The sequence below is a fragment of the Anolis sagrei genome, chromosome X, assembly GCF_037176765.1.
Source record: "Anolis sagrei isolate rAnoSag1 chromosome X, rAnoSag1.mat, whole genome shotgun sequence".
Lineage (NCBI taxonomy): Eukaryota > Metazoa > Chordata > Lepidosauria > Squamata > Dactyloidae > Anolis > Anolis sagrei.
In genome coordinates, this window is record NC_090034.1 from 29,425,876 (window position 1) to 29,453,434 (window position 27,559).

At 45.6% G+C, this 27,559-nt stretch overlaps 1 protein-coding gene across 1 annotated transcript; it reads right to left on the reverse strand.

Moving 5' to 3' along the window:
• Positions 1 to 86: 86 nt before the first annotated feature.
• USHBP1 (USH1 protein network component harmonin binding protein 1) lies at positions 87 to 26,831 on the reverse strand. Its single transcript, XM_067473052.1, has 16 exons — positions 26,753 to 26,831; positions 26,058 to 26,215; positions 22,853 to 22,962; positions 22,095 to 22,219; positions 21,724 to 21,963; positions 21,564 to 21,638; positions 18,655 to 18,809; positions 16,337 to 16,477; positions 14,369 to 14,451; positions 8,936 to 9,047; positions 5,711 to 5,942; positions 4,942 to 5,154; positions 4,551 to 4,660; positions 2,982 to 3,104; positions 2,797 to 2,845; positions 87 to 1,905 (listed from the first exon to the last, which is right to left on the reverse strand). The coding sequence occupies exons 1-16, from the start codon at positions 26,759 to 26,761 to the stop codon at positions 1,756 to 1,758; spliced, it is 2,085 nt and encodes a 694-aa protein (XP_067329153.1). The 5' UTR covers positions 26,762 to 26,831; the 3' UTR covers positions 87 to 1,755.
• Between the last annotated feature and the right edge of the window lie 728 nt (positions 26,832 to 27,559).

Consider the following 27,559-nt stretch of genomic DNA (forward strand, 5'->3'; position numbering starts at 1 on the left):
ACGCAGCAGCCCATTGGGCGCTGAGGGAAAGGGGGCGTGCTTTAATGGACGGCGGGAAAAGAAAGCAGAAGCCAGTGCAAAATTGATCTTTTTGTTGTTATTTATTCGTTCAGTCACTTCCGACTTGTTGCATGAAACCCCCCTGGGCAAAATTATTATTTGTTCCCTTCCTGCCTGCAGCAGAGAGTTCCAAAGGCTGCAGACACTTCAAGTGTACTTGTTTGGCTCTGAGCATGTTCAGACAATCAGGAAACTAACTACAGACTGCTTATGATCCCTTAATAAATTGGTTACCCTGAACTCTGTGCTTCTCTTGCCCTTTCCTTGCTGTAATGTACCTTTCCCAGGCGTCATGTATCTTTCCTCTTTTCTTCTCTTTCCGGATAGCTGGTTCCCCCATTAGAAAGCCTCTGATAGTTTAAGCCAGGGGTCCTCAAACTAAGGCCCGGGGGCCGGATGTGGCCCTCCAAGGTCATTTACCCGGCCCTTGCTCAGGGTCAACCTAAGTCTGAAATGACTTGAAAGCACATAACAACAACAATCCTATCTCATCAGCCAAAAGCAGGCCCACACTTCCCATTGAAATACTAATAGGTTTATATTTGTTAAAATTGTTCTTCATTTTAATTATTGTATTGTTTTAAAGTGTTTTTTGCACTACAAATAAGATATGTGTAGTGTGCATAGGAATTCATTCATTTTTTTTCCAAATTATAATCCAGCCCTTCAACAGTTTGAGGGACTGTGACCTGGCCCTCTGTTTAAAAAGTTTGTGGACCCCTGGTTTAAGCTCTCTCTGCTCATTATATTTCATATGTGCATGAAAAATGCCTTAAAGGTTCCCTGCCTTTTCTGTGTGTTCCTATGTTTTGTTAATAATATATTTTGTGCTTCTGAGATTTCCTGTTCCTTTCCCTGGATGGGAAAGTCCTGCTTCCCAGATGATCATATAGCCTGCGAGAAGAGACTCCAAGCTGGGGGTTCCTGGCCTCACCCATCTTATGGACATTATCTGGACATATGTAACAACGGACAGGAAGATGGCCCATTGTCTTTCCTGCCTGCCTCAGGGGAAATGACATGCAGGATGTATTTTCATTCACTGGACCAAATTAGGCACAAATACCTGATACGCCCAAATTTGAATACTGGTGGGGTTGGGAGGGGGGATTGATTTTGTCATTTGGGAGTTGTAGTTGCTGTCCCTTATAGTTAACCTACAAAGAGCATTCTGAACTCCACTAACGATAGAATTGTACCAACCTTGGCACACAGAACTTGTGTGACCAACAGAAAATACTGGAAGAGTTTGGTGGGCACTGACCTTCAGTTTTGGAGTTGTAGTTCACCTACATCCAGGGAGCACTGTGGACTCAAACAATGATGGATCTGAACCAAACTTGGCACAAATACTCAATATGGAAAAATTTGGGGAAAATAGACCTTGACATTTGGAAGTTGTAGTTGCTGGGATTTATAGTTCACCTACAATCAAAGAGCATTCTGAACCCCACCAATGACAGAATTGGGCCAAACTTCCCACACAGAACCCCCATGACCAACAGAAAATACTGTGTTTTCTGTTTGTCTTTGGTGACCCCTCTGACATCCCCTCGCGACCCCCCCAGAGGTCCCGACCCCCAGGTTGCGAAACGCTGCTTTAGAATGATGCATTGGTTTTCCTTTGAGTTGCATTAGAATGTAATCCGGCTCCACCTCCTCCATGAGTTGTTAAAAGATGGCTGCAGTCACATTCTAGGGTTGCCCTCTGGACCCCTGAGTGACCCTTAACCCCTGCGGAAGAGTCCGGGAGCCTCCCAATTCCTGCAGAGTCTTCATCAGGCTCCGCAGCTGCAGTGCATGGCGATGGCCCATCGAGGACATCTGCCTCTCCAGCTGCTGCACCTAGAAAATGGCAATAAGAATAAGAATATACTTAATAATAATAATAATAATAATAATATACTTCCTAGTAATCACAATAATAACATACTTCCTAAATAATAATACTATAATTAATTAATTTCCCAATAATAATAATAATAATCTTCCTAATAATAATATATTTCCTAATAATGATGATATAAATAAACCTCCTCCTCCTTCTCTTAATAATAAAAATCATCATCACCATCATTATATACTTCCTGATAGTAATGATGAAAATAATATATTAGACATACCTGGGTCAGTGTTTGGCAGCATAAAAATAATAATAATAATTTACTACAAATACCTGAGTGAGCATTCTGAACTCCACTAACGTGGAAGGAAGGATCAAAGGAAGGAAGGACTGATGCAAGGAAGAAAGGTCAGATGGAAGGAAGAAGAGAGATACAGAAGGAAGGAAGGACAGATGGAAGGAAGGAAAGAGAGAGAGAGATGAATGGATGGGTGGATAGAAGGAAGGAAAGAGAGAGATGGATGGAAAGAAGGAAGGAGAGAGAGAGAGGAGGGAGGAAGGGCAGATGGAAGGAAGGAGAGAGATAGGTGGATAGAAGGAAGGAAGGAGAGATAGATAGAAGGAAGGAAGGACAGATGGAAAGGAGGAAGGACAGGTGGAAGGAAGGAGAGAGAGATGGGTGGATAGAAGGAAGGAAAGAAGGAGAGAGAGAGAGAAGAGAGGAAGGAGGGAAGGATAGAAGGAAGGACAGAGGGAAGAAAGGAGAGAAAGATGGATAAAAGGAAGGAAGGAAGGACCGAAGGGAGGAAGGAAACCATCTCAAAATGTGCTAAATGACAGCTCTCTTTCTCTGATCAATGAAATCCTGAAACTGCAAATGAGCAGCGACTGACCTGGGCCTCCTGCTTCAGGCGGGCGTTTCTGAAGGCCATCCCCAAGGCGCTGCAGAGGAAGGGTAAGTAGAAAGGGGCTCTGGTTATTGAACCTCATCACCCCTTCATGGGTCCCCCATTCCACTGACCCATCCCTTCTTGCCCAGGAGCAGAGGAGTGTGTGTCTGTGTGCATGTGTGGGTCACCTGTGGGCCTGGAGGAGGTCTCTGGACAGCTCGGCCTCCTGCGCAGCCCGGCCCCGGCTTTCCTGACCCTGCTCCTCCAACTCCAGCAGGAGGGAGCCCAGCCGGCTTCTCAGAGCACGCTGCCTGCCGGACGAAGGAGAGAGAGAAATAATAATCATACTAATCATAGGCTTCATTTCCCAAAGTGATTCGGGGGTGGCGCGGGTGACAGCTCATAATAAACAAATACAATAAATACCAATAATATATCACAGACAGTAATCACATATCACTTAATACAGCAAGGACACAATACTATAAACATTAATAAAACAAATCTGAAAACTATTTTGCCCTCTAAAAGCAGTAGAAATAGAAGTGCCGTTTAAAACCAGCCAATGATATCATCCTTGTGAGTTATAGTTCTAACAGCCATTCAAGTCCTGTTTGCTAAGATGATTAATGCTCTTAGAAAGAAATGAGAGTGAAGAGAAGAAAGAAGGAAGGAAGGAAGGAAGGGAAAGAAGGAATATAAGGAGAGAAGAAGGAAGGAGAGGTGGAAGGAAGGAAGGAAAAAAAGGAAGGAGAAGGAAGGAAGGGGAAAGAAGGAATGTAAGGAGAGAGGAAAGAAGGAGAGGTGGAGGGAAGGAAGGAAAAAACAGGGAGGAAGGAGAGAAGGAAGGAAGAAGTGGAAAGAAAGAATGTAGGGAGATAGGAAGGAATTTCAGGTGGAAAGAAGGAAGGAAAGAACAGGGAGGAAGGGAGGGAGAGAAGGAGGAAAGATGGAAGGAAAAAATGGGGAGGGAGGGAAGACAGAAGAAAGGAAAGAATGACTGAAGGAAGGAGGAAAGAAAGAGAACGAAGGAAGGAAAGATTGAAGGAAAAAGTGGAAATAAGGAATGTAGAGAAAGAAGGAGGAAGGAGAGGTGGAAATAAGGAAAGAAAAAGGAAAGAACAGAGGGAGGACGACCAGCCCAACGTGACTTACTCCATATACCGGGTCCTAGAGAAGTGCACTTGGAAAGGACCAGACGCAGGGCTTTCTCTATTTCTGCCCCTGCCTTGTGGAATTCCTTGCCGCCCTACATGAGAGCCATGTGTGACTTAGGGCCTTTTACTCTCGCACTTAAGACCTGGCTTTTTACTAGAGCATTGGATCTCTATTAATTTTTAATTTTTGTATGTATGTATTTTATCTTTTATAATTTAGCTGTAAATCGCCTGGAGCATTCTCGGATGGAGGGCGATTAATAGTTATTAAATGATGATGATGATGATGATGATGATGATGATGATGACAAGAAGAATGAAGGAAGGAAGGAAGGAAAACAGGGAGGGTGGGAGGAGAGAAATGAAGAAGTAAGGAAAGAAAGGAAAAAAGAACAGGAAGGAGAAAGAGAAGAAGGGAAGTTGGAAGGAGAGATGGAAAGAAGGGAGAGATAGAAGGAAGGAAAGAATGACTGAAGGAAGGAAGGAAAGGCAGACAAAAGTGGAAGGGAGGGAGGGAGGAAGAGAAGGAAAGATAGAAGGAAGGCAGGCAGTTCCATTCCACCATGATTTTCTATCCAGGCAACCTGGCCTTTTACTCACCGAAGCAAAGCCTCCTGGAGCTCCAGCGCTTGAACTTCTGGATCTGGGTCTTTGGGCTTTTCCGACTTGCCAACGTTTTTCTTTTTGGAACTGACCCTTGGTCCGTATTCCTGCAGGAGAAGGAGGAGAAGAAAGGCCCCACATAGAGATGTCAGTCCCAAGAGCTGCTTTGGAATAATCTGAGAATCCTTTGCTCGGGGTTCTGGGAACCCGCTGGATTGCAGCTCCCAAGGAAACTAGATTTAATGCTGGCAGTCCAGAGGCCTTGAATTGTGTTTTCCCTTTAAGGCAAAAGGAAGTTGGACTGGATGGCATTTGGAGTGCCTTCCAACTCTAGGATTCCAAAAGCAACTCCTTCCTGGAGGTGACCCCAATGACAACTGAGACCTACCTCTGAGTCACTGCTGCTGGTGGGACTGCTTTCTCCAGAGGAGAGGGCCTGCTGCTGTTGTTTTCCTTGGAGCTCATCCCGTTCCTCCTGGAGGATCTGCACCATCAGCTGGAAGGCAGCCTCCTGGGAACGGAGGGTGTAGGTCTGGAGCCCCAGCCGCTGCTTCTCCTTCTCTGCCATGTGCAGCCTGCCCTTTAGCTCTGCCAAGGCCCCCTGAAAAAGAACAACACAAGTGGGCACACCCCTTTTAAAGCAAATCCATCTCAATTCTTTCCACCTATCCCCTAACACTTTTCAGGGACATGCCCCCTTTTATGCAAATCCCTCTCTCCTATCACCTGACCTTTCTGAGGGACATGCCCACTTTTATGCAAATTCATCTCTCCTATCACCTACCTGTCCTCAGGGACATGCCCCCTTTTATGCAAATCCCTCTCTATTCCCTCCTATTACCTGATATTTCTCATGAACACGCCCCCTTTTATGCAAATCCTTCTCTTATCTCCTTCTATCCCCTGATATTTCTCATGAACATGCCCCCTTTTATTCAAATTTGTTTCTATTCCCTTCTTGCTAGACTGACACTCCTCCTCTCCCCTGACACTCCTCAGGGACATGCCCCCTTTTATGCCAATCCCTCTCCTCTCCTCCTCTCCCCTGACACTCCTCAGGGACACACCCCTTTTAATGCAAACCCCTCTCTCTCCTCTCCTCTCCTCCAATCCCCTGACACTACTCAGGGACATGCCCCCTTTTATTCAAATCTCACCCTGGTTGCCTGCAGCTCCTGCAGCAAATGTGCCTTCTCCATTGTGTAGGATGCATTTCCGGAAGGGAGGGCCTCTTGCAGAGTTTTCCGTGCCTCTTCTGCCTCTCCGGCCTCGATCCCAGCATGGACCTTTGGGTGGTATGGAGGTAGCTTCAGGGCGCGCTGCTCACCTCTCAGGCGCTGGATGTAGGCCCTCAAGAGCCCCTTTCTATCCCCGTTCTCCTCCGAAGGGCTGGGAAAAGAAAATGCACAAAGCAGGAAATAGCAGGTTAGAATACGCAAACAAAAACTCATAGGTAGCTATGTGAATGATTATCTCCTTTCCATGCCCTCCCTGAGCTGTGCATGGGGCTCAATGTCCCGCAAGGCAAGCCATTAACTCAAACAAAAAAACACTGCAGTCTTGATCAGTAGTTTGCAGAGATTTAGAGCTCTGACCTTGTTTGCTGTTCACCGCAATAAGGTGCTCGAGCTCTGGCATGTCAGGTAGAAAAAGCTGTAATAGCAAGGAACGTATTGTATGTTCCTCCGGTGTATGGAAAAATACAGTTCTTATAGACATGGGTACACAACACAGTCCACTGAAAGGGTTAAGAGAATATAGATGTGATCCTAAAGCAGTGGTTCTCAACCTGTGGGTTCCCAGATGTTTTGACCTTCAACTCCCAGAAATCCTAACAGCTGGTAAACTGGCTGGGATTTCTAGGAGTTGTAGGCCAAAATGCCTATCCTAGAGGGACAGCTGAGTCATTTCTTGGAGGGAAGAATGGGATTGGCTTGTATGTGCACTTCCTCTTTGCCATGTGCTTACTCTCTGCCATCTTTGACTCCTTGCCAGGATCTCTCTGCATCTGTAATCCATCGCCATCCTTGTTGTGTGAGGTTGTATCGCTGTATACTAAGAGAAGACCTGTAAATAGTTATAAATAGCAACTGAATCTATATATATAAACAGGGAAAGGGCGTTCAACGGGACAGCAAAACGCAAACCCCCCCTGACGAAAACTCACCAAATTTGCCGTGCACATACCTCAACCCACAAGGTATGCACAACACTCATCAAAATTCCAAACAACATTTCAACAAACTCACAATTACAAAAACCAAATGAGCATGCGCAGTGCCCAGGGGAGGAAGTACACACACAATGCACTCTGGGAACTGTAGTTCTAGAATGCGGCCTACCCACTGACGCTGAAGCCCCGGCCTGGGAGTTGGAGCTCGGCCGGCTGTGCTCGCTGGGGGGGGGGGGGGGCCAGGATGCTGCGCGACCTGCGGAGGCTGCCCGGGAGGCCCCCGCTGCATGCCTTCGGCCACCGCAACGCCCGGCCCAGGCCGCCCCCGCACACCGCCGTCTGGCTCCACCATCGGTGATGAAGGGGAAGGAGGGAAGGAAGCAGGAGAGGGAAGGAGGGACGGAAATGAGGGGAAGGGGTGTAAATAGCAAGGAAGGAAGGAAAGAAGGAAAGAAGGAAAGAAGGAAAGAAAGAAGAAAAGTGGGAAGGGAAGGTGAAGGAAGGAAGGAAGGAGAAGTTGAGAAGGTATATGAAACAAGAAAGGAAGAAAAGAAAGAAGAAAGGGAGAGAAGGAGGATGGGAGAGAAGGCAGGAAGGAAGGAAGGAAGGAAGGAAGGAAGGAAGGAAGGAAGGAAGAAGAAAGTAGGGAAGGGAAGGTGTATGAAGGAAGTAATGAAGGAGAAGTTGAGAAGGTATATGAAAGAAGAAAGGAAGGAAAGAAAGAAAGAAGAAAGGGAGAGAAGGAGGATGGGAAAGAACGGAGAATGGAAGGAAGGAAAGAAAGGAAGGAAGGGAAGGTGTATGAAGGAAGGAAGGAGAAGTTTAGAAGGTATATGAAAGAAGAAAGGTAGGAAAGAAAGAATACAGAGAGAGAAGGAGGATGGGAAAGAAGGGAGAAAGGAAGGAAGGAGGAAAGGAAAGAAAGATAGAAAAGAAGAAGAATGGGAAGGGGAAGGGAAGGTGTCGGAAGGAAGGAAGGAAGGAAGGAAGGAAGGGGAATTTGGGAAGGAGAAGAGAGGGAAAAAAGCGAAGGAAGAAGAGAAAGGGAGGGAAGAAAAGAAAGAAAGAAAAGGAAGTCTGGAAGTCAAGAGCGGAGGAAGGAAGGAAAGAAATAGAGAGGGAAGAAAGGAGAGAAAGAGGAAGGAAAATAAAAAGGGAGGAGGACGGAAAGAGGAAGAGAAGGAAGGAGGAGAGAAGGAAAGAAAAAAGGGAAGGGAGGAATAACGGAGCAAAGGAAGAAGAGAAAGGAGAGAAAGAGGGAGGGAAGGGAAGAAATAAAGAGAAGGAAGGATGGGAGCAAAAAGCTAAGGAAGGAAGTAAACAGGTAGAGAAGGAAGAAAGGAAAGAAGAAAAGGAAATGAAGGAAGGACTGAAAGAAGGAGAGAAAGAGGGAGAGAAGGTTGGCCACAGCAACGCGTGGCGGGTAAAGCTAGTAAAGAATAAATCTCCAAAGGACTTTGGATGCAAGTGTGCTTACTTAAGTTGGTGAGCTACTATACAAGGCTGTGCTATAAACAGTCTGCTCATTGTAACCAAGACACTGGTATTTTGGGGGATTGGAATTAACTGTTTGCTTTGGACACAGTCCGTCCCATTGCACAGCTGGAGGAGGAGGCTGTAATAGGATTGAATCCACATGCCTACCTAGCAGGGATGTTGTGTGTGCTTTATACTCTGCTTTCTTCTCTTCTATCCCTTGCTAACATGGCTTTCATCAAAACTCCTTTCGAGGCTTTATTCTTCATTCATTGCTATATGTAGCTATTTACACCTCAGTTCTGCTATCAGTATATTCAGAGATATACTCACAATACAAGAACCATGGCATTGAATCATGGCAATAGATCCACATGCCAATAGAGCATCATAGAAAGAGCACCGCATGTCAAGAAGACATTAGGGCAAGGGGACATCATGGAAAGAGACTCTGCATATGTCTGTCACTTCCAAAGTGACCACAGGACATGATGCCATTCTCGTCATGCCTGTCACATGGTCATGACTCAGCTGTCCCTTTAGGCCCACATCTCCACTCGTTTAATCCTTCAGTGGAAGGTGCTGTGACCACATGTCCATTAGAACTGTATTTTCAACACAATGGAGTTACATACAATGCCTTTCTTTCTAACACAGCATTTTCCACCTGATGTGTTCTCCCTAGCCATTTAGAGACACTGCTCCCTACATTCATCATCCCTTGTTTCCATACCTCTCTTTAGAGAAGACGCTCCCACCCTCCACTCCACTATGGCTCTGCAGGAAACGCCGCGCTTTCTCCGTCACGGCTGGCTGCATCCGGTGAGGCAAGTCGCTGGGTTTTCCTGAACGGAAGCAAAAGACTCTGAATCAGGCCTCTTCCACCTGTGGTCTTTTTGGACTCCAGCTCCCAGAATCCCTGACCAATGGACAAGCTGGAAACAAAGGCTTCTGGGAGTCGGAGGCCCAAATGGCTGCAGAACCGAAGGTGGAAGAGGTCTGCTCAACTGGCCCAGGTTGGCAGTGGGAGTCCCTGTTAGTCTTTTCTCTGTGTTGAATTTACAATATTTTTAGAGCTCAGCCCAACCCCAGATATTCCTAGAAGGATTAATGTAAACATTTACCAAGCATCGAATTTCTTTGGCAGGAAGACTCTCGGGCCAGAGGCAATGTCCACCCAAAGAGGCCCCACACCCTTCATTGACAACATACTTTGGAACTACTTTGGGCTTATACCTCGTATCTTATTAATAAGCAGAAGGGGTAGTGTGTGTGTGTGTGTGTGTGTGTGTGTGTGTGTGTGTGTGTATATATATATATATATATATACACACACACACATACACACACGCACATAAAATAACCCCCCAGGACTCATCAAGGAATTTATTTGCCCTCTTGATTGACTTTCTCGTTTCCCAAATTTCGCTCTTTGTGTAGAAAGTCTTCCAAGCTTCCAAAGTCAATTAGTACTCAATACTCATTCTTTCTAGTCTGGACAATGGGGCCCATTCCCCACCATTCCCAGCGGCTCTGTCTTCCTCTCCGTCCTGGTCTGTAACATTGAGCCCGAGTGCAGCCGAGAGCCCCGCCTTCACATTGGTGTGAGCCGCAGCGGAGAGTTCCGCAGTTCCTGGGGGCCAAGTTTGGGACCAACAGATGAAATGCACCCCAGCAGCCAGCTCAAAACCAGGAATGCCTGTGGTTTCCTTTTGCTTTCCCCTTCTCCATACTTTGTAACATTCCCCTAATAAAGGTACTTGAAACTTGCAACATTTAATCTCTCCGCTTGATACTTTTGTATCTTTCCTTGACTCAAACTAAAGCAACACTAAAATAAACCTTTTTCCAGGCTCCGGAGAGCCATGAGCCTGCGGGGAGGTGCCTCCGGGCACCCCCCCCCCCGGACCCCGGATCTGCGTTCGCCCGAACCGCGGATACGGAAACCGCCATTTTGGACCCCCTTATCCGCGAAAAATTCATAAAATGGCGGATCGCCGCCGTTCAAATTTTTTATTTTTCTGCTATTAATCCTAAGACTGACTGCTATCTCCCTTTTCTCATTTTGGACTCCTGTACCCGAGAATAAATTGATTTTGTTCAAAGTATTTTCTTTGACAGAAATCAGCTGTTTGTCAAGTTGGCCGGTTTCTTCCAAGACAGCCCGTTTCTCCTCAGCGCTGCTCGCTCCTGCCTGGCCCCAGCAACTGGGGACCCACTGTGGTCGCCCATAGGAGACCCCAGGAGGGCGGCCAGATGTGAGTCCCGGTCTCTGGCGAGAGAGACATAGTTTTCCAAAGGATGGACAATGGACACTATCACCATTTCACCCAGCGATCATCCTTGGACCTTCCTTGCCTTCCCTTATTGACTTTCTGCCTCACACTTTGGACTGTTTTTGTCATATCTTTGGACACAAACCTCCTGACAAGGCTTGCCTTGAAGTGCAAGCAGCCTCCGTTTCCGCGCGCCTTCACCAAGGGACCATGAAATTCCCGTTTGCTTCAATAATAAAGATCAAATATTTTAATAAACTTTGCCTGGGATGGGGATGGGATTGCCTTATGAAATATATGTGATGAAATGTTGTATAGAGTATACTGTGTTCCCCCTTCCCGCCTTTCCTGCCGACCCTTGCCCCATAAAGATGTGACCTGAGGATTACTGTCCTGCCTTGGGGAGAAGCTCCTTTGTTCTCCCCAAAACCCTTCCTGATTGATTCACTTGCATGGACAATACTGTTGATCCCCAACCCTGGCCCTCGGAGCAAGACCAGCGAGGGGAGGGAGTCAACAGAAACTCGGAAAGAAAAGATTGATTAAATCACCAAGATATCGTTGATCCCCCCTGAGGTCCGATATCGAAAAAGCCATTCATATTTCCCTTCCAAACCCATCACAGACCAGGAAACCCATTATTCCCTTATCTCACACCCCGCCAGTGAGGACAAAAGCCTCACATTCCAGCTGGCGGATGCCCCTAAGCTCATCATTTCCCCGACCATTGTCAAGCCTCGTCCCGCCTCCTAGCCGCTGATTGGCCCATCTCCAGAGGCGCTAGAGAGGCACTGATTGGCCTCCCAGAGGCGGCGGAGCCCGCTGATTGGTCCAGAGGCGAGGCGTGCCGCCAAGCCTCCTCCCAGCTGTTCCGCGGCCAGCCAATCAGCACGAAGCCGGCCGGCAGAGGACGGGCGGGAATTTTGAAACTGTTTTCTTTGTCTGCACGCTATAAAAATGTTTGGAAATTCTGTAAAATTATGCTTGTATGTGAATGATCACTACAATCGCATCCTTTTCAGCTGAATCGCAAAATAAACGCCTCGGTTGCTGAACTTCTTCCGCCTCCGGTGAGATTAATTTTAAATATTTTTACATTCTTTGGATTGGCTTCCGCTGGCCTCACCGAGGTTCAAGGACCCTTTTGAGCGGTCCTAAGGGATCTCCCCCGCCGGGAGACCCCCCAAAAGAGCTCCATAGCAACATCAGGAGGAAGTCTCAGCCAATTAAAAGGCAGATCCTAGGAGGCATCATTACTGAGCCAATCAGTTCCTAATTGGGATAAAATGCTTTGGACTCTATTATATGTCAGTTCTTTTGGTGATTATGCTGTTCTGTCATCCACCTGACCCTATGAATAAAACTTGTGCTATTGCCTTCAAATCCGGTCATTTTTTTCCCTGTCTCTCAAGCCAGCCCCCGGGTTCAATGAGGAGCTGGCAGCAACGAAGCAAACAAAGAGGAGTCTAGAGGGCGTATGGCGATCATCTCACAGCGAGTCAGACCAAACACGGGCGTGCACCTATGCAAGGGCGTACTCCGCGGCAGTGAAGGCTGCAAGTAAATCTCACATTGCGGCCAACATTGCATCCGCGAGGAATCGTGTAGCTGAGCTGTTTCGAACAGTCAGAGGTTTGTTGAACCCTGCCACCTATGACAGGGTCCCTGGCCCTTCGACAGCTCGCTGTGAGGCATTTGCTCGGTTCTTTGTGGATAAAGTCGCTCTGATTTTCTCCGACCTGGACGCCAGAGTTACTGCAGTCTCTGAAGATGTAGCGAGAGCACCTGCTTGTCTGGTTTTAATGGATTCATTTCAATTTCTGCAACCCGAGGACGTTGACAAGATTCTTGGAGAGGCGAGAGCAACCACGTGCATCCTGGACACCTGTCCTTCCTGGCTGATAAAGGAAGCCAGAGGGGGTTTGGCAGAGTGGGTCAAGGTGGTGGTGAACACCTCCCTTTGGGAGGGCAAAATTCCAGCGAGCCTAAGAGGCTATGATAAAACCGCTGTTGAAAAGCCATCACTGGATCCCATTGATTTTAACAACTTTCGGCCAGTTTCCAATCTCCCCTTTTTGGACAAAGTCTTGGAGCGTGTGGTTGCCTCACAGCTCCAGGAGTTCTTGGACGAAACTGATTATCTGGATCTGTCACAGTCAGGTTTCAGACCGGGACATGGAACTGAGACAGCCATGGTCGCCTTAGTGGATGATCTCTGCAGACAGCTCGACAGGGGGAGTGTGTCCCTGTTGGTTCTCCTGGACCTCTCAGTGGCCTTTGATAACGTAGACCACAGTATCCTTTTGGGGCACCTCGTGGGGATGGGTCTTGGAGATACTGTTCTGCAGTGGCTCCGGTCCTTCCTGGAGGGTCGTACCCAGAAGGTGTTGCTGGGGGACTCCTGCTTGGCCCCACAGCCATTGTCCTGTGGGGTCCCGCAGGGCTCAGTATTGTCCCCCATGTTGTTTAACATCTACATGAAGCTGCTGGGTGAGATCATCCAGAGCCTTGGAGTTTGATGCCATTTGTACGCAGATGACGTCCAACTCTATCACTCATTTCCACCAAATGCTAAGGAGGCTGTCCAAGTCCTGAACCGGTGCCTGGCCGTTGTGACGGTCTGGATGAGGGCAAGGAAACTGAAGTTGAATCCAGAGAAGACAGAGGTCCTCCTGGTCAGTCGCAAGGCTGAACAGGGTATAGGGTCGCAACCTGTTCTGGATAGGGTTACACTCCCCTTGAAGGCACAGGTTCGTAGCTTGGGAGTTCTCCTGGATTCATCACTGAGCCTGGAATCCCAGGTTGCAGCGGTGGCCAGTGGAGCGTTTGCACAATTAAAACTTGTGCACCAGCTGCACCCGTACCTTGGGAAGTCAGACTTGGCCACAGTGGTTCACGCTCTCGTTACTTCTAGGATAGAGTACTGCAACGCACTCTACGTGGGGCTGCCTTTGAAGACTGCTCGGAAGCTTCAGATAGTCCAATGAGAGGCAGCCAGGTTAATAACTGGGGCGGCATACAGGGAGCATACAACTCCCATGTTACGCCAGCTCCACTGGCTGCCAGTTTGCTACCTGCACAATTTAAAGTGCTGGCTTTGGCCTAAACGGCCCTGGCCCAAATTACCTGTCCGAACGCATCTCCCCCTATTAACCATTGCGGAGATTAAGATCCTCCGGGGAGGCCCTGCTTTCCGTCCCACCATTGTCACAGGCACGATTGGTGGGGACGATTGGTGATTGCTCCCTGGCTATGGAACTCCCTTCCTGGTGAGATCAGGTTGGCCCCCTCCCTCCTGTCCTTTAAAAGGATGGTAAAAACCTGGCTGTGGGACCAAGCTTTCGGGACAGGGCAATAAAGCAGCAATAGGAAAGATGAACAGGCCAATTAGATGTGACGCGGATGACTAGGACAGTTTTAAATGGTGTATTTTAATATTTTGATAATTTTTATAAATGTTTATGTATTGTATGTGAATTTGTGTCCCGGCATTGAATGTTTGCCGTGTATATGCTGTGCTCCACCCTGACTCCCCTTTGGGGTGAGAAGGGCGGAATATAAATGTTTTAAATAAATAAATAAATAAATAAATAAATAAATAAATAAAGTAGCATGGCATGTGGGGCTATGGACCTACACTGCCCACTTGTGGCAGATAACTGATTTTGGTAACATGCTTAATTCCCTTCCTGCAAACAGTTTAAAGTGCAAAAGTGCTTTGCAGTCATATAACTCAGCAACAGAAGGGAGAAGCCACATCTCGGTTCAGGCAAAAGCAAACTGCTGCCACCTCTCCCCCTTAATTTATCCTTCCTCATTAAAATGTCTTGTCACAATTATAGTTCTCCTTTAAAGGTAAAATTCTCAAGCTGGTTACCCATAACACTCACCTGCGCAAGGAGATCCTCCTTCCTCTTCCCGTTCCACTGTCGTCAGTGAAAAGAGAGCTTCATAGGCTTCCAAGCAGTTTTCGCTGGAAAATTTGAGGAGAGATTTTGGGATCAACTCCAAGGCATACTATTGTGAAGGACCTCAAAAGAGTTGGAGAGTACTTTCCAAAAAGGAAAAGGAGCATTAAAAATGTAAAGCAGCAACAAGAGGATAATTCTGTTAGGCAGATAATGCCCTGTTAGTGTTGTGGCTCAGCAAGCGGCAGAGGATTTTTCTGATGTATCAGAGGATGAGGGAATTGATGGCTTTCAGAATGAAGAGTCTGCTGGTGATCAGAGAGAATTGCAGGCCAAGGAGGCCGTTGTTTGGGATTCCTGTGCTTGTTCCCAGGCCAGGTGCGTTTGGCATGTTCTTATGGCTTCTTGATCAGACTTAAATTAAGTGGTGTTTACTTGGTGCCTCTCAGAGGAGACAACATTGCCATAAGGATGGCTTTCCAGTCTCGGCTCCCAAGTCCATGATTCAAGTTTCCAGTTTTACCTATGTTACTTGATTTCTGTTTTTTTCATATACCTTGTCTCTTTTGAACAGAACTTTGATGTTTGGACTATTGCCTTTTGAAAGCTTCTTTTCCTATTGCTTTTTGGACATTGCTTTTTATATTGCCTTTTGCCTTTTTATATTTGCTTTCTTCAATAAACTGTTTAGTTAGTAACACTGGACTCTTGTGTGGTGCTGGGTGCAAAGATGACATGAGGCCAGGGTGCAACACATGGTTAGATAGGAATGCATTGCCTGTAACCCTGTTGTGTAAAACTGGTTGAAAATACAGTTCTAATGGATATGTGGTCATGCACTGTTAGATAGGAATGCATTGGCTGTAATCCCACTATGCAAAACCTGGTGTTGAAAATACAGTTCTAATGGACATGTAGTCAAGCATGGTTAGATAGGAATGTTGGAAATAACAACCTCTTCAAACCTCTAATAGTATTTTGTTTGTATAAAATTCAGATTACTTACTGTATTGTATATGTGTGTATTGGTATGCAGTTTTCCTTAACTCTGTGTTGTGGGAGAGGCTGCAGACCATGTGATCAGTTCTGGGACTGCCCTCAGATCTCAGAATCCATTTTAGAAAGAAATATGCCATTAGACTTTCAGACTGTACAAACTCCATTAGACTCTCAGACCAGAGAGATGCTTCAGACTTTGGACTGTTGAGATTCTGAGAAAGAGGCCCTGAGTTACCTACAGAGAAACTACTTCCATTCCTATCTGTAACTGGATTGATAAGCAATGTACCTGTATGCTGAATACATGAAGTTTGTGAGTAAATCAACTGTATTATTTTAACGAAGACTACTTATTTTTGGTCTTTTTAGAGCATGATTTAAACCAAGATATTTTAAGGGAGAGTATATGCTTTTGGACAACTGAAATAACACTTCTGAAACTCTGCTGTTGTTTTGTGCATTGGCATATCTTTGTTACTAACAGTTCAAAGAAATATCTATGTATATCTGTTTAACAGCTGAGAAACCATATTGCCTTGCATAAGTACATGTGGATATATACCACTGAAGAGAAGATTTTACTCAAGCGGGTTTTTAAAATTCTTCTTAGGAAGATAATACTTTACAAAAGGTTATGCTCTCTAACAAGGTCATGCTTTTCCAAAGGTTATGATTATTCCAAATAGTGTGAATGTCAATTAATCTCCAAAAGGGTCATGCTTCTAAAAGCCAGTGAAATTTCCTGGTTTTCTCAAAACATTATGAATGCCATTTTCCAAAATGCTGTAAATTGCTGGAGCTCAATGGCTCTACTGCTGGCACAAGAGGTTTCTGTCCTGCAGAACTGCTGCACTTGTTGCTGCTTTACCATTTTTGGAATACTGGTCCCATTGCGACGCACAGGGGTTGTGTTGCATGACCCAGTGGTGAGACAAGCTCCTCGCCCTTTACCTGTACTTTACGGCCAAGCGCAATGCAGTGCTGCCCGCCTCGCTGCACCCAAGAGCGAGGCTGATGCGCTCGGCGCGGCCCTTGGTCTCCTCCAGAGTCACCCGCAGCAGCTGGTTGAGCTCTTGGAGCCCCCGGATGGAGCTGAGAAGGAAGCAAAGCAACAGCCAAGCAACAGAACGAGCAGCGTTCTTAAAAACATTATTGCCAGGCATGTGTGATTGATTATAAAAATGTTCAAAAGTCGTTACAAAACTGGGGGGTGCCAGGGTTTCGTTTCTAAAGTGTTTCTAAAGTATTGTTAGTAAAAACTTTGTTACTATAACAAGAGTGAGTTTTTTTGTTCAAGTAATTGTGCAAATAGGGAACTTCAGGGGCTCCTTTCTCCCTCATTTGTACCGCTATCGGGGTGAGACTTGCTACATTTATAGAACACATTGATCACAGCTAGCCCACCAAGTTTCAGAACATTTTGCTTACCCACGGATCTTTTGGGAATTTTCAAAGTTTTTATAATGAATTTGATCCAATTTACGACGACTAACGGAAAAATTGCACACCTCCAAGTGACAAACTAGATGGCCTTTAAAAGTCCCATCCAACTCTATGATTGTATAATATACCCATCATATACCCAACATATACACATCAAACCCTATCTGTTTATCATTATCTCTGACTGGATGGCTCTCTGTCGAGGGATCAGATGGTGCCATCCTGCCTGGCTGGACTGACTGGCCTTTAGAGGTCCTTTCCAACTTTACTATAATATATCCATCATATACACCTTAATCATATCTATTATCTGTGACTGGATGGCCCTCTATTTGGATGGATCAAATGGTGCCTTCCTTCCTGGCAGAAGAGGATCAGATTGGGTGTCCATCTTTTGGAGGGGGGGGGGTCTCTTCTGATTACAGTTCTATATTTATCATATCTTTCCATATCTCAATCCTATCTGATTATAATTATCTAGTAGCAGATAATAATAAATAGATAATGATTGAGAGATGTGTATATAATGGGTATATCATAGGATAGTGAAGTTGGAAGGGATCCAGACAGGGAGGCACCATCCGATCCCTCCCGGCAGAGGGCCATCCAGTCACAGATAATGACAAATAGATGGAAATGGGAGTGACTTGTTTGTGCACTTCTTCTCTGCCATGGGATTTCTCTCTTCCATCTTTGATTCCTTGCCATGATCTCTCTGCATCTGGAATCCATTATCATCCTCATTGTGTGAGTGTCTTGCTATGTTTGTGAGTATCTCTGTATACTGATAGCAGGCCTCTAAATAGTTATATGTAGCAATGACTGAAGAATAAATCTCCAAAGGAGTTTGGATGCAAGTCAGAGCTCACGAGTCTTTATTCCAGCTGATGGGCTAGTATACAAGGTCAGAGGCTGTGCTATAAAATTTCTGGTAAGCCGTGACCAAGGCTGTGTTGGTTTTTAAAAAACTGGAACTAACTGCTTGCCTTTGTTTGTAAGTCAGAACAGGGGATTAATCAAGCTCATGTTTGTTCCATGCACCTTGGATTAATGTTCATGCTTTAACCTTTGCATTGGAGATTTATCTCTGGCTTTTTGGGACTCTTTCTCTCTTTAGATATTTGGATTTTTACTCTTTTACTGTGTGTGCTTTATCACTAAACTATTTATTACTACGTTTGGCTTCCTGGTGGGTGCTTGAGCAAGGTGAACTCCAGCTGAGGTGCAACACACAGGGAAAGGTCAACACCCCTGTGGTGTCGTCCAGCCCAGCTCCCTTCTTTCTGCCAGGTGGAAAGGCATTATCGGATCCCTCCCAACAGAGGGCCATCCAGTCACCGATAATGATAAATGGATGTGTTTGAGGTAGATATAATATAATAAATACAGAATTGTAGTTGGAAGAGATCCCCCCCCCCCAAAAAAAAGAGGGACACCCAAACAGATCCCCTTCTGCCATGGAGCAAGGCACCATCTGATCCCTTCCGACAGAGTGTCATCCAGTCACAGATAATGATAAGTACTCATAGACAGAGAGGTATGATTGAGAGAGGTGTATATGTTGAGTATATCATGGAATCATAAAGTTGGGACCTCTAAAGACCATCCAGGGGTGAATTTCCCTTCCTTTCAGCCCCATTGTTCTTCACTAGGGGTCATTTGTAAGTCGGATGTTTGTAACTCAGGGATGGCCTATATCAGAAAGATGTGGTATCATAGATGTGGAAGGGGCACCCAAAGGCTATCCAGCCCAGCCCCGTTTTAACTAGGAGTCATTTGTGAGTCAAATGTTTTTAACTTGGGGAGCTTCTCCCTCCATCGCTTACCTGTGCAGCTGGTCCCTTTGCTCTTCTTGGGGGTCTTTGCCATTGATTTCTGCTGGAGAAGAGACTTGTGGGGAGGAAAAGCCCTGCGTAGGTTGGATGCTGGTGCTGCTTTGGACGCAGTGAAGGAACCTCTGGGTTGCAACAGCCACTGGATCCTACAAGTGTGAAATCGATTATGTTATGTTCTTTGCATTCCATTCATTCACTCAGCAATCTAGTTCTTTGAATTGTCTTTAATGAAGCTTGACTCTGCTTCCAAATTGTTGAAGCTCAATGGCTCTACTGCTGCACTCAAGCTTCTGATCTGCTAATGCTGCTGTTTTGCCATTTTTGAATGGTAACAATACGGATAATACATATAATAAATATATTAATGCATATAATAATAAATATAATACTGATAAATATCAGAGTAAGTCTACATACAAGAAATGTAATAATGTAATAATTAACATAATAATTAACATAATAATCATTAAGATAAAAATAAACATAATAAACATAATAAATTATAATGCATATAGTCGTAAGCCTAGTAACAATACATAAAATAATATTTTTATAATGTCACTTTGAGTCTCCTATGTGGAAAGAAAAAGTGTGGCATGAATAAAAACAACAACAACAATTGTATAATGCTGCTTTGAGTTTCTTTTGTGGTAAGAAAAAGCAGGCTAAAAAGAAACATAATAGTAATAAAATAAATAAATATAATATTGTAAATAGAAAGAGAATAATACATATAATAATATAATATATATAATACATATAATAAATAAATCTATACATACATACACATAATAAACAAAAATGTGTATGTGGTGGAGGTGTCCACTTACACAAGCAGCCTCTGGCCTCCATAAACAAGCTATAGTTCCAAGTGCTGATAAACCTCCAAAAGTACTCCCTCAACTGACATTGCAGGTTATATAAAGTAGGCAAGCACCATGAACATGTAGCCCAAATGCTGCCAATGTCTTCCCCAAACACTACGGCCCACCACCCAAGGAATGCCTTCATTCAGGGAGAATTTCATCCTAGATTTTACATGTTTCCTCCACCACAGGCAGGCATCCCAGGGTTCCTTGTGTGGAATTTGCATGACTCCACTCACTGCCTCTCCCTTAACCCTTTCCTACCCTTTCCTATGGCACACAGAAAACACAGAAGAATTGAACAGCAACTGAACAGACTGGAGGGTTTTGGGGGACTGACTCAACAGGACGGAAGTTGTAGTTCACCCTGCATCAAGGCAGAGCATGGTGACCTACCACCAACAATTGACCTGGACCACATTTGGCACACAGAACCCCCATGACCAGGTTTGGGGGAAATGACCTTGAGTCATAGGAGTTGTAGTTCACCTACATCCAGAGAGAGCTGTGAACCCAACCAACAATGGATCCACTATACGCCTTGGTGAAATTTGGAGGAGGACGGACCACAGATGATGGGATTTGCAGTACCTTCACCCAATTCAGCTCCCATAGACCACTGCGACCCCCACAAATGATGCACCTAGACCAAATTTGGTACACAGACTCCCTATGATGAACTTTATGTCCTGGTGAGGGTTAGGAGAGGATGGACCACAGACAATGGGATTTGCAGCACCTTCACCCATTTCCACAGACCACTGAGATCCCCATGAATTACGGGCCTGGGCCAAACTTGGGACACAAAACCCCCATGACCAACAGAACATACTGGAGGGGTTTTGGGAACTGACCTACGCACGTGGGAGTTGTAGTTCACCCTGCACCCAGAGCATTCTGAATGCCCACCAATGACGGATCTGGACTAAACATGGCACACATAACCCTGGTGACCAACAGAACATACTAGAGGTGTTTGTGGGGGACCAACCCACCTGCGTAGGGATTGTAGATCACCCTGCATACAGAGCACTCTGAACCCCATCAGTGATGGATCTGGACCAAACTTGGCACACGGACCCAACATCCCCAACTGTGAATACAGGTGGAATTTGGGGGTCATTGCTCTTGTAGTCTGGTAGATGTACTTTACCTGCATCCAGAGAAACTGTGCCCCCCTCCGACAATGGACCAGGACCAAACTTGGCACAGAGAAACCCCATGAGCAACTGAACATACTGCAGGGGTTTGGGGGAAATGACCTTGATTTTGGGAGGTGTAGTTCATCTGCATCCCGAGAGCACTCAACCCAGCTGATGATGGATATGGACACTTGGCACACAGACCCAACATGGACAACTGTAAATACTGGCAGGATTTAAGGATGACTGCCCTTGGCATACGGGAGTTGTAGTTCACTCTTATTCAGAGAGCACTCAACCCAGCTGCCAACAGATCTGGACCAAACTTGGCATGCAGACCCAACAGGGCCAGCTGTGCATACAAGCCTGATTTGGGGAGGATTGACCCGCAATTCTGGGAATAGTAGCTCACCCATATCCTTATGATTTTTTTTCTCTCTAATGGGGACATTCATAAAAAACAAATAAAAAACTGGCTTTGACCTTGATTTTGGGAGTTTTAGTTCACCCACATTGTTATGTATTTTCTAATGGGAGCATTCATAAAAATGAAATCTAAGATTGGCTTTTTTCTAATAAATAGTGTTGCTAATTAACTACATGATATTACCTAACACCCCAAAACAAACAATGCCTTTTCAAATAACCCGGGCACTGCCAGGTACCCAAGTTAGTAATAATAATAATACAATAAAATAAAAATAATAAAATAAGAAATATAAGATAGTAAATAGTAATAATAAAATAATAATAACAACTATAATAAAGTAAAGAATAATAATATTAATAATAATAATAATAATAATAATAATAATAATAATAATATAATCATAAAAATAATATAGTATATGATGATAATAATAATAATAATATAAATTGGTCCGTTCTTCACCTGTTTGCAGAGAGGGCTGGAGGCTGTTTCTTGGAGGGCCTCTTCTTCCACAAGGGCCTCCTGCAGCTCCTTGACCTGAATTGAGACACCTGTCAGGAGTGTTGCTATTGCATCCCTTACCTGCTGCCTATGGATGCCTTCCTCTGGTCTGATGCCATACCTTCCTCCTTAACCGGTCCCTCTCTTCCTGGTAAACCAGGAGCGTCTCTTTGCAATGTTGCAGCTCCTTGTTCCGGACGCCCAGCTCCTTCTCGTGGGCCGCTTTCCTCTCCCGGCAAAGGGCCACTTCCTGTCCATAGACTATGCTCTCCGTCGACAGAAAGTCTGGATTTGGCCCCAAAAGTTGCCGACCTTGGTGACCTGTTTGGGAGCCCGCCAGACTCTCATCAAAGCCCTGGGCCTAAAACAAAGACAATCCAAATCAATCTGGACATGCAAGCCTTTGACAACAGATTGGTCCCTCTCTCTGTCCAGAGAGATGCCACAAAATTGGGAAGGACCATGCTTTGAAAGGCCAGAGACTGAACCCACTTTGGCTGCGTTGGGACCGCCCTCTGTTCTAGATCTGGCGCTGGGCCGACGGCTGCGGTGGGAGAAGACTGTGTTCTCGAGGGAGGAGACAGCTTGGAGGGCGGCGAGGAAAAGGTCTGGATGCCCTAGAAGGAGGAAAGATGAGAGAAGGAAGCAATACCATGATCCCAGTGTAATGATGGGTCCTTAGAAAACACGCCAAGCCTTACTTGAAGTGGGAAAAGAAAAATACAATTTTATTTTGACTGGGTGGATCACATCCACGAAAATTCCCAAAGACCCCGTGGCCCGTTCACACACAACATTAATACTCTTGGCTTACATTCAAAGCATTTTAAAGGCACTACATAGTTTATCTGGAGCAAAAGGAACAGTGGAGGTGACGCATACAAAACAGTAACTTTTCTCTATTGATTAAAATTGCTTAAACAAGCAAGATGGGACATAGTGTTCATTCTCTGATCCCCTGGTCCCCCCTACTGTCTCAAACAACATCACGCAGGCAGAAATGTCTGGATGATCTTACCGACCCCTTCACTCCCCCCTTTGATGCTCCGACTCCTGTAGGAGGAAGCATCACCAGAATCCCTATTGCTCAAGGAGAAAGGTACAAGGAAGCTAGTCTTGCAAGGATAAAGACAGGGAAATATCTGTCCTGGCCTCCTGGGCATGCACAGAGAGCTGCGTTGCCGGGAGGAAGGGTCCAATCAGGGGGAATGGCTCCGACCAAGGCCCAAGCTTAGATATATGGTTCGTACTTTTCTCTAGAGGAGGCATCGTCGCTTCCGGGTGCAGAAACGGCACACTGCATCGTGGGAGGCTTGCTGTATATTCGGAGCAGAGGTCGGAAAACTCTTCCTCCTCCTCCCTATCAGGAAAGAGGGATCAAATGTAATCTACAAGAGAAACAAATCAAACATCTAGAACAGTGGTTCTCAACTTTCCTAATGCCATGACCCCTTAACGCACTTCCTCATGTTATGGTGACCCCCTACCATAAAATTAGTTTTGTTGCTACTTCATAACTGTCATTTTGCTGCTGTTATGAATAGTAATGTAAATATCTGATATGCAGGATGTATTTTCATTCACTGAACCAAATTTGGCACAAATACCCAATACATCCAAATTTGGATACTGGTGGGATTGGGGGAGGGTATTAATTTTCGTCCTGTGGGAGTTGTAGTTGCTGGGATTTATAGTTCACTTACAATCAAAGAGCATTCTGAACTCCACCAACAATGGAATTGATTCAGACTTAGCACACAGAACTCTCATGACCAACAGAAAATACTGGAAGGGTTTGGCCAACATTGACCTTGAATTTTGGAGTTCTAATTCACCTACATCCAGAGAGCACTGTGGACTCTCTTTGTGATATCGAGCCTCTTTTTTGGAGGACCTCCCCAGCCGAGGAGATCCTGAGGACCGTACCGAAAAGGGTCCTTGAACCTTGGTGAGGGCAGCGAAGCCAATTCCAGCAGTGAAAATATTAAAAATAATAATCCTCACCAAAGCGGAAGAAGTCAGCGACCAAGGTGTCTTTATTAGCGATTCAGCTGAGATCGGATGCATTGTAGGAATAGTTCCACTACAAGCATACCGCTAAAGAATTTATAAGCATTTTTATAGAGAAAATACAGCAAAACCTTTTGAATTTTCCGCCCGCCCCTCTCCGCCCGGCTTCACGCTGATTGGTTGACAGCCTGAACAGCTGGGAGGAGGCTTGGCGGCCCGCCCTGCCCTGGGCCAATCAGCAAGCTTCTCCGCCTCTGGAGGGCCAATCGGCGTGCTTCTCTCGCTTCTGAGGATGGACGAATCAGAAAAGAGGAGGCGGGCCGACCGCGGACAATGGGGGAAATGATGGGATTACTGATAGCCGGCCAGCTGGAATGTGAGGCTTTTGTCCTGAGCCGGCTAGGTGTGATTTCCACAAGAAAGGCTTTCCTGTCCTTGATGGGTTTTGGTGGGGAAACAAACAGGACCGGGGCAGGGGACCTCAGGGGGGTCGACCCTGCCCTTTGTAAATCAATCATAATGTCCATATAGACTTCCTCGTCTCGCCAGACCGACTCAGAGAGCGAGAAAGGAAATCCCAAATATGCTATTGTCCATGCTGATGTGAGATAATCAAAATGAGTTTCGAGGGAGGCAGGGGTCCTCCCTCAGGCATTGCAACGGTCCTTGGTCACTTCTTTTAGGGCAAAAGTCAAGGGGAAAGGCGGGAAGGCAGACGATATTTCATGCAATATTATTTATACAAAGTTCATGTAAGAAAAACCCCATTTCCACCCCACATCTTAATTATTTAATAAAATAATTGATTTTTTATTTGAAAACTTGAAGTCCCAGGTTTCTGAGGGAGGCTCGTGGAAACGGAGGTGGCTTGCAGTTCAAAGCAAGCAGCAGAGAGTCATTTTCTTCTGGTAGAAGTTAGCAGATGGGCGCTGAGTTGATAAATAACAAGATCCATCGCTCGGTCCTTGGGGAACTATAACTCAAGTACCCTTATTAGAGATTAGATACAAAGTCAGGGCTAGAGGGAAAATGATGAAAGCTGAAAGCAGTCCTGGCCTTGAGCTGTTTGTTGGGGCACATTTCATCAGTTTTTTTTCAATTTCGGCTTCCAGGAACTGCGGAACTCTCCGCTGCAGTATAGACCAGTTACTGGACGGGGGCTCTCGGCACCATTTGCATGAATTCTCAATATGCCCAAATGTGAACACTGATGAGTTTGGGGGAAACAGACCATGGCATTTGGGAGTTGTAGTTGCTGGGATTTATAGTTAACCTACAATCAAAGAGCATTCTGAACCCTACCAACAATTGAATTGGGCCAAACTTCCCACACAGAACCTCAATGTCCAACAGAAAATACTGTGTTTTCAGGATGGTCTTTGGTGACCCCTCTGACACCCCCTCGCGATCCCTCCAGGGGTCCCGACCCCCAGGTTGAGAAACACTGATCTAGAACATACCCGACTAAATCTTCAAAAACAGGATAACATCCAAGTTAGGGCCAGGTTTTAGCACAGCGGGTTAAACCACCAGCTGCAAAAAATCTTGCTGATCAAAAGATTGGTAGTTCAAGCCTGGGTCAGGGTGAGGTAGCCTGGTCTTTGATGCCTGGAGGCACCCTCTAGGCAGAGACCCTCACTGATTGACTTTGCAGCTGCAAGGCTACTATCAATGCTAATTGGAACAGTCACACTAGCTTGAAACAGAGAAGGTTCTTTCTCCCTCCCTGGATATCATTCCACAGGGGGCTATATATATATATATACACATACATACATACATACATATACATACACATACATACACACACACACATTCCACTTGCTTCACTACCTCTATTCAGATACCCTCACTGATTGACTTTGTAACTTCAAGGCTACTCAATGCTATTCAAGCTTGCTACTTGCAACATCCACACTTGCTTCAAAGAGACAAAGGTTCTTTTTCCCACCCTGGACATTATTCTATAGGGATATGCACACACTCCACTTGCTTCACTGCCTCTGTGCAGACACCCTCACTGATTGACTTTGCAACTGCAAGGCTACTCAGTGCTGTTCAATCTTGCTACTTGCAACATCCACACTTGCTTCAAAGAGACAAGGATTCTTTTTCCTAACCTGGACATTATTCCACAGGGATATACACACACTCCACTTGCTTCACTGCCTCTATGCAGACACCCTCACTGATTGACTTTGCAGCTGCAAGTTTCCTCAACGCTAATTCAAGGTTGCTAATTGCAACATTCACACTAGCTTTAAAATAGGGAAACTCCAGACATCAAGCACACACTGGACAGCTCCCCAGCAGAGGGTGTTTCCAGGCAACAGAGGCCAGGCTATCTCTATGCAGATACCCTCACTGATTGACTCTGCAACTGCAAGGCTGCTCACTGCAACACCACAATTGCTTCGAACAGACAAGGTGACAGCGACCAGTTACCTGTCTTTCTCCCGCTGGAGGCATTGGATGTGTCCGTGAAGGCGGGACACCGTCACTAGCAGTGCCGTGATGTGCTCCTCGCAGCGAAGGGCTTCTCGCTCATCTGGTGGCAAAGCCTTTTCGGGGGATCCTTTGTCACCTCCAGGCCTGGATCCTTCCTGCGTTTCGGGAAACAAAATGAGTTGAATCAATGGCAGGCAAAGGCCTCAAGTGTGGCTACTATGGATCCAAGGTGTGTGCTTGACCTGGGCAAGAGCTGCATCCAAGCAACGGTCCTATTATATAAAAATAAAAAAGTAAAGGTTTTCACTTGACATTAAGTCTTGTCATGTCCGACTCTAGGGTGTGGTGCTCATCTCCATTTCAAAGCCAAAGAGCTGGCATTGTCCTCAGACGCCTCCACGGTCATGTGGCTGGCATGACTGCATGGAGTGCCATTACCTTCCTGCTGGAGCAGTACCTATTGTTCTACTCACATTTGCATGGTTTCGAACTGCTAGGTTGGCAGGAGCTGGGGCTAACGACGGGAGCTCACCGCATCCCGCAGATTTGAACTGCCAACCTTCTAGTCAGCAAGTTCTGCAGCTTAGTGGTTTAACCTGCTGCGCCAACACAGCCCCTATTATATAATAATAATAATACAATAATATTATAGGGACTATACTGCTCAGAGGCTGAGAGAATGTGGCCCTTACCTGCTCCATTCTGTCCAAAAAGTGGCTCCAAAGGCAGCATCAGCATCAAAATAAGCCAAAGCCCAGCCCTTTGGTTCCTGTTCATTCCCATAAAAATAATAATAAAGAAAAGGCCTTCCTGTTTTTCCAGAGAGGAAGGAAGCCAGCTATATCCGGACCAGTGCTTTAACCCTAAAGAAACTGGGGTGGAAGTATTTACTTATGTATTTATTATTACTATATTATATTTATTACTAGCTTGGGGTCCCGGCAGTGCCCGGGTGATTTGAAAAGGGCATTGGTTGTTTTGGGATGTTAGGTCATATCATTTAGTTAATTAGTAACATTATTTATTAGAAAAAAGCCAGTCTTTCCTGTTGTTTTTTTATGAATGCTCCCATTAGAAAATGCATAAGGGTGTGGGTGAACTGCAGTTCCCAAAATCGTGGGCCAATTACCCCAAGCCCCACCAGTATTCAAAGTTAGCCATGTTGGGCTTGTGTGCCAGGTTTGGCCCAGATCTGACGTCGGCTGCGTTCAGTGCTCTCTGGATAAGGGCAAACGAAAACTCCCAGAATCGTGGGTCAATCGCCGCCAAACCCCACCTGTACGCACTGCAAAGTTTGGTCTGGATCCGACATTGGCTGGATTCAGTGTTTTCTGGATAAGAGCGAACTACAATTCTCAAAATCAAGGTCAATTTCCACAAAACCCTGTAGTATGTTCAGTTGGTCATGGGGCTTCTCTGTGTGAAGTTTGGTCTCCCGTCCATTGTCAGTGGGGGTCACAGTTTGTATGGATGTAGGTGAACTATAACTCCCATAAATC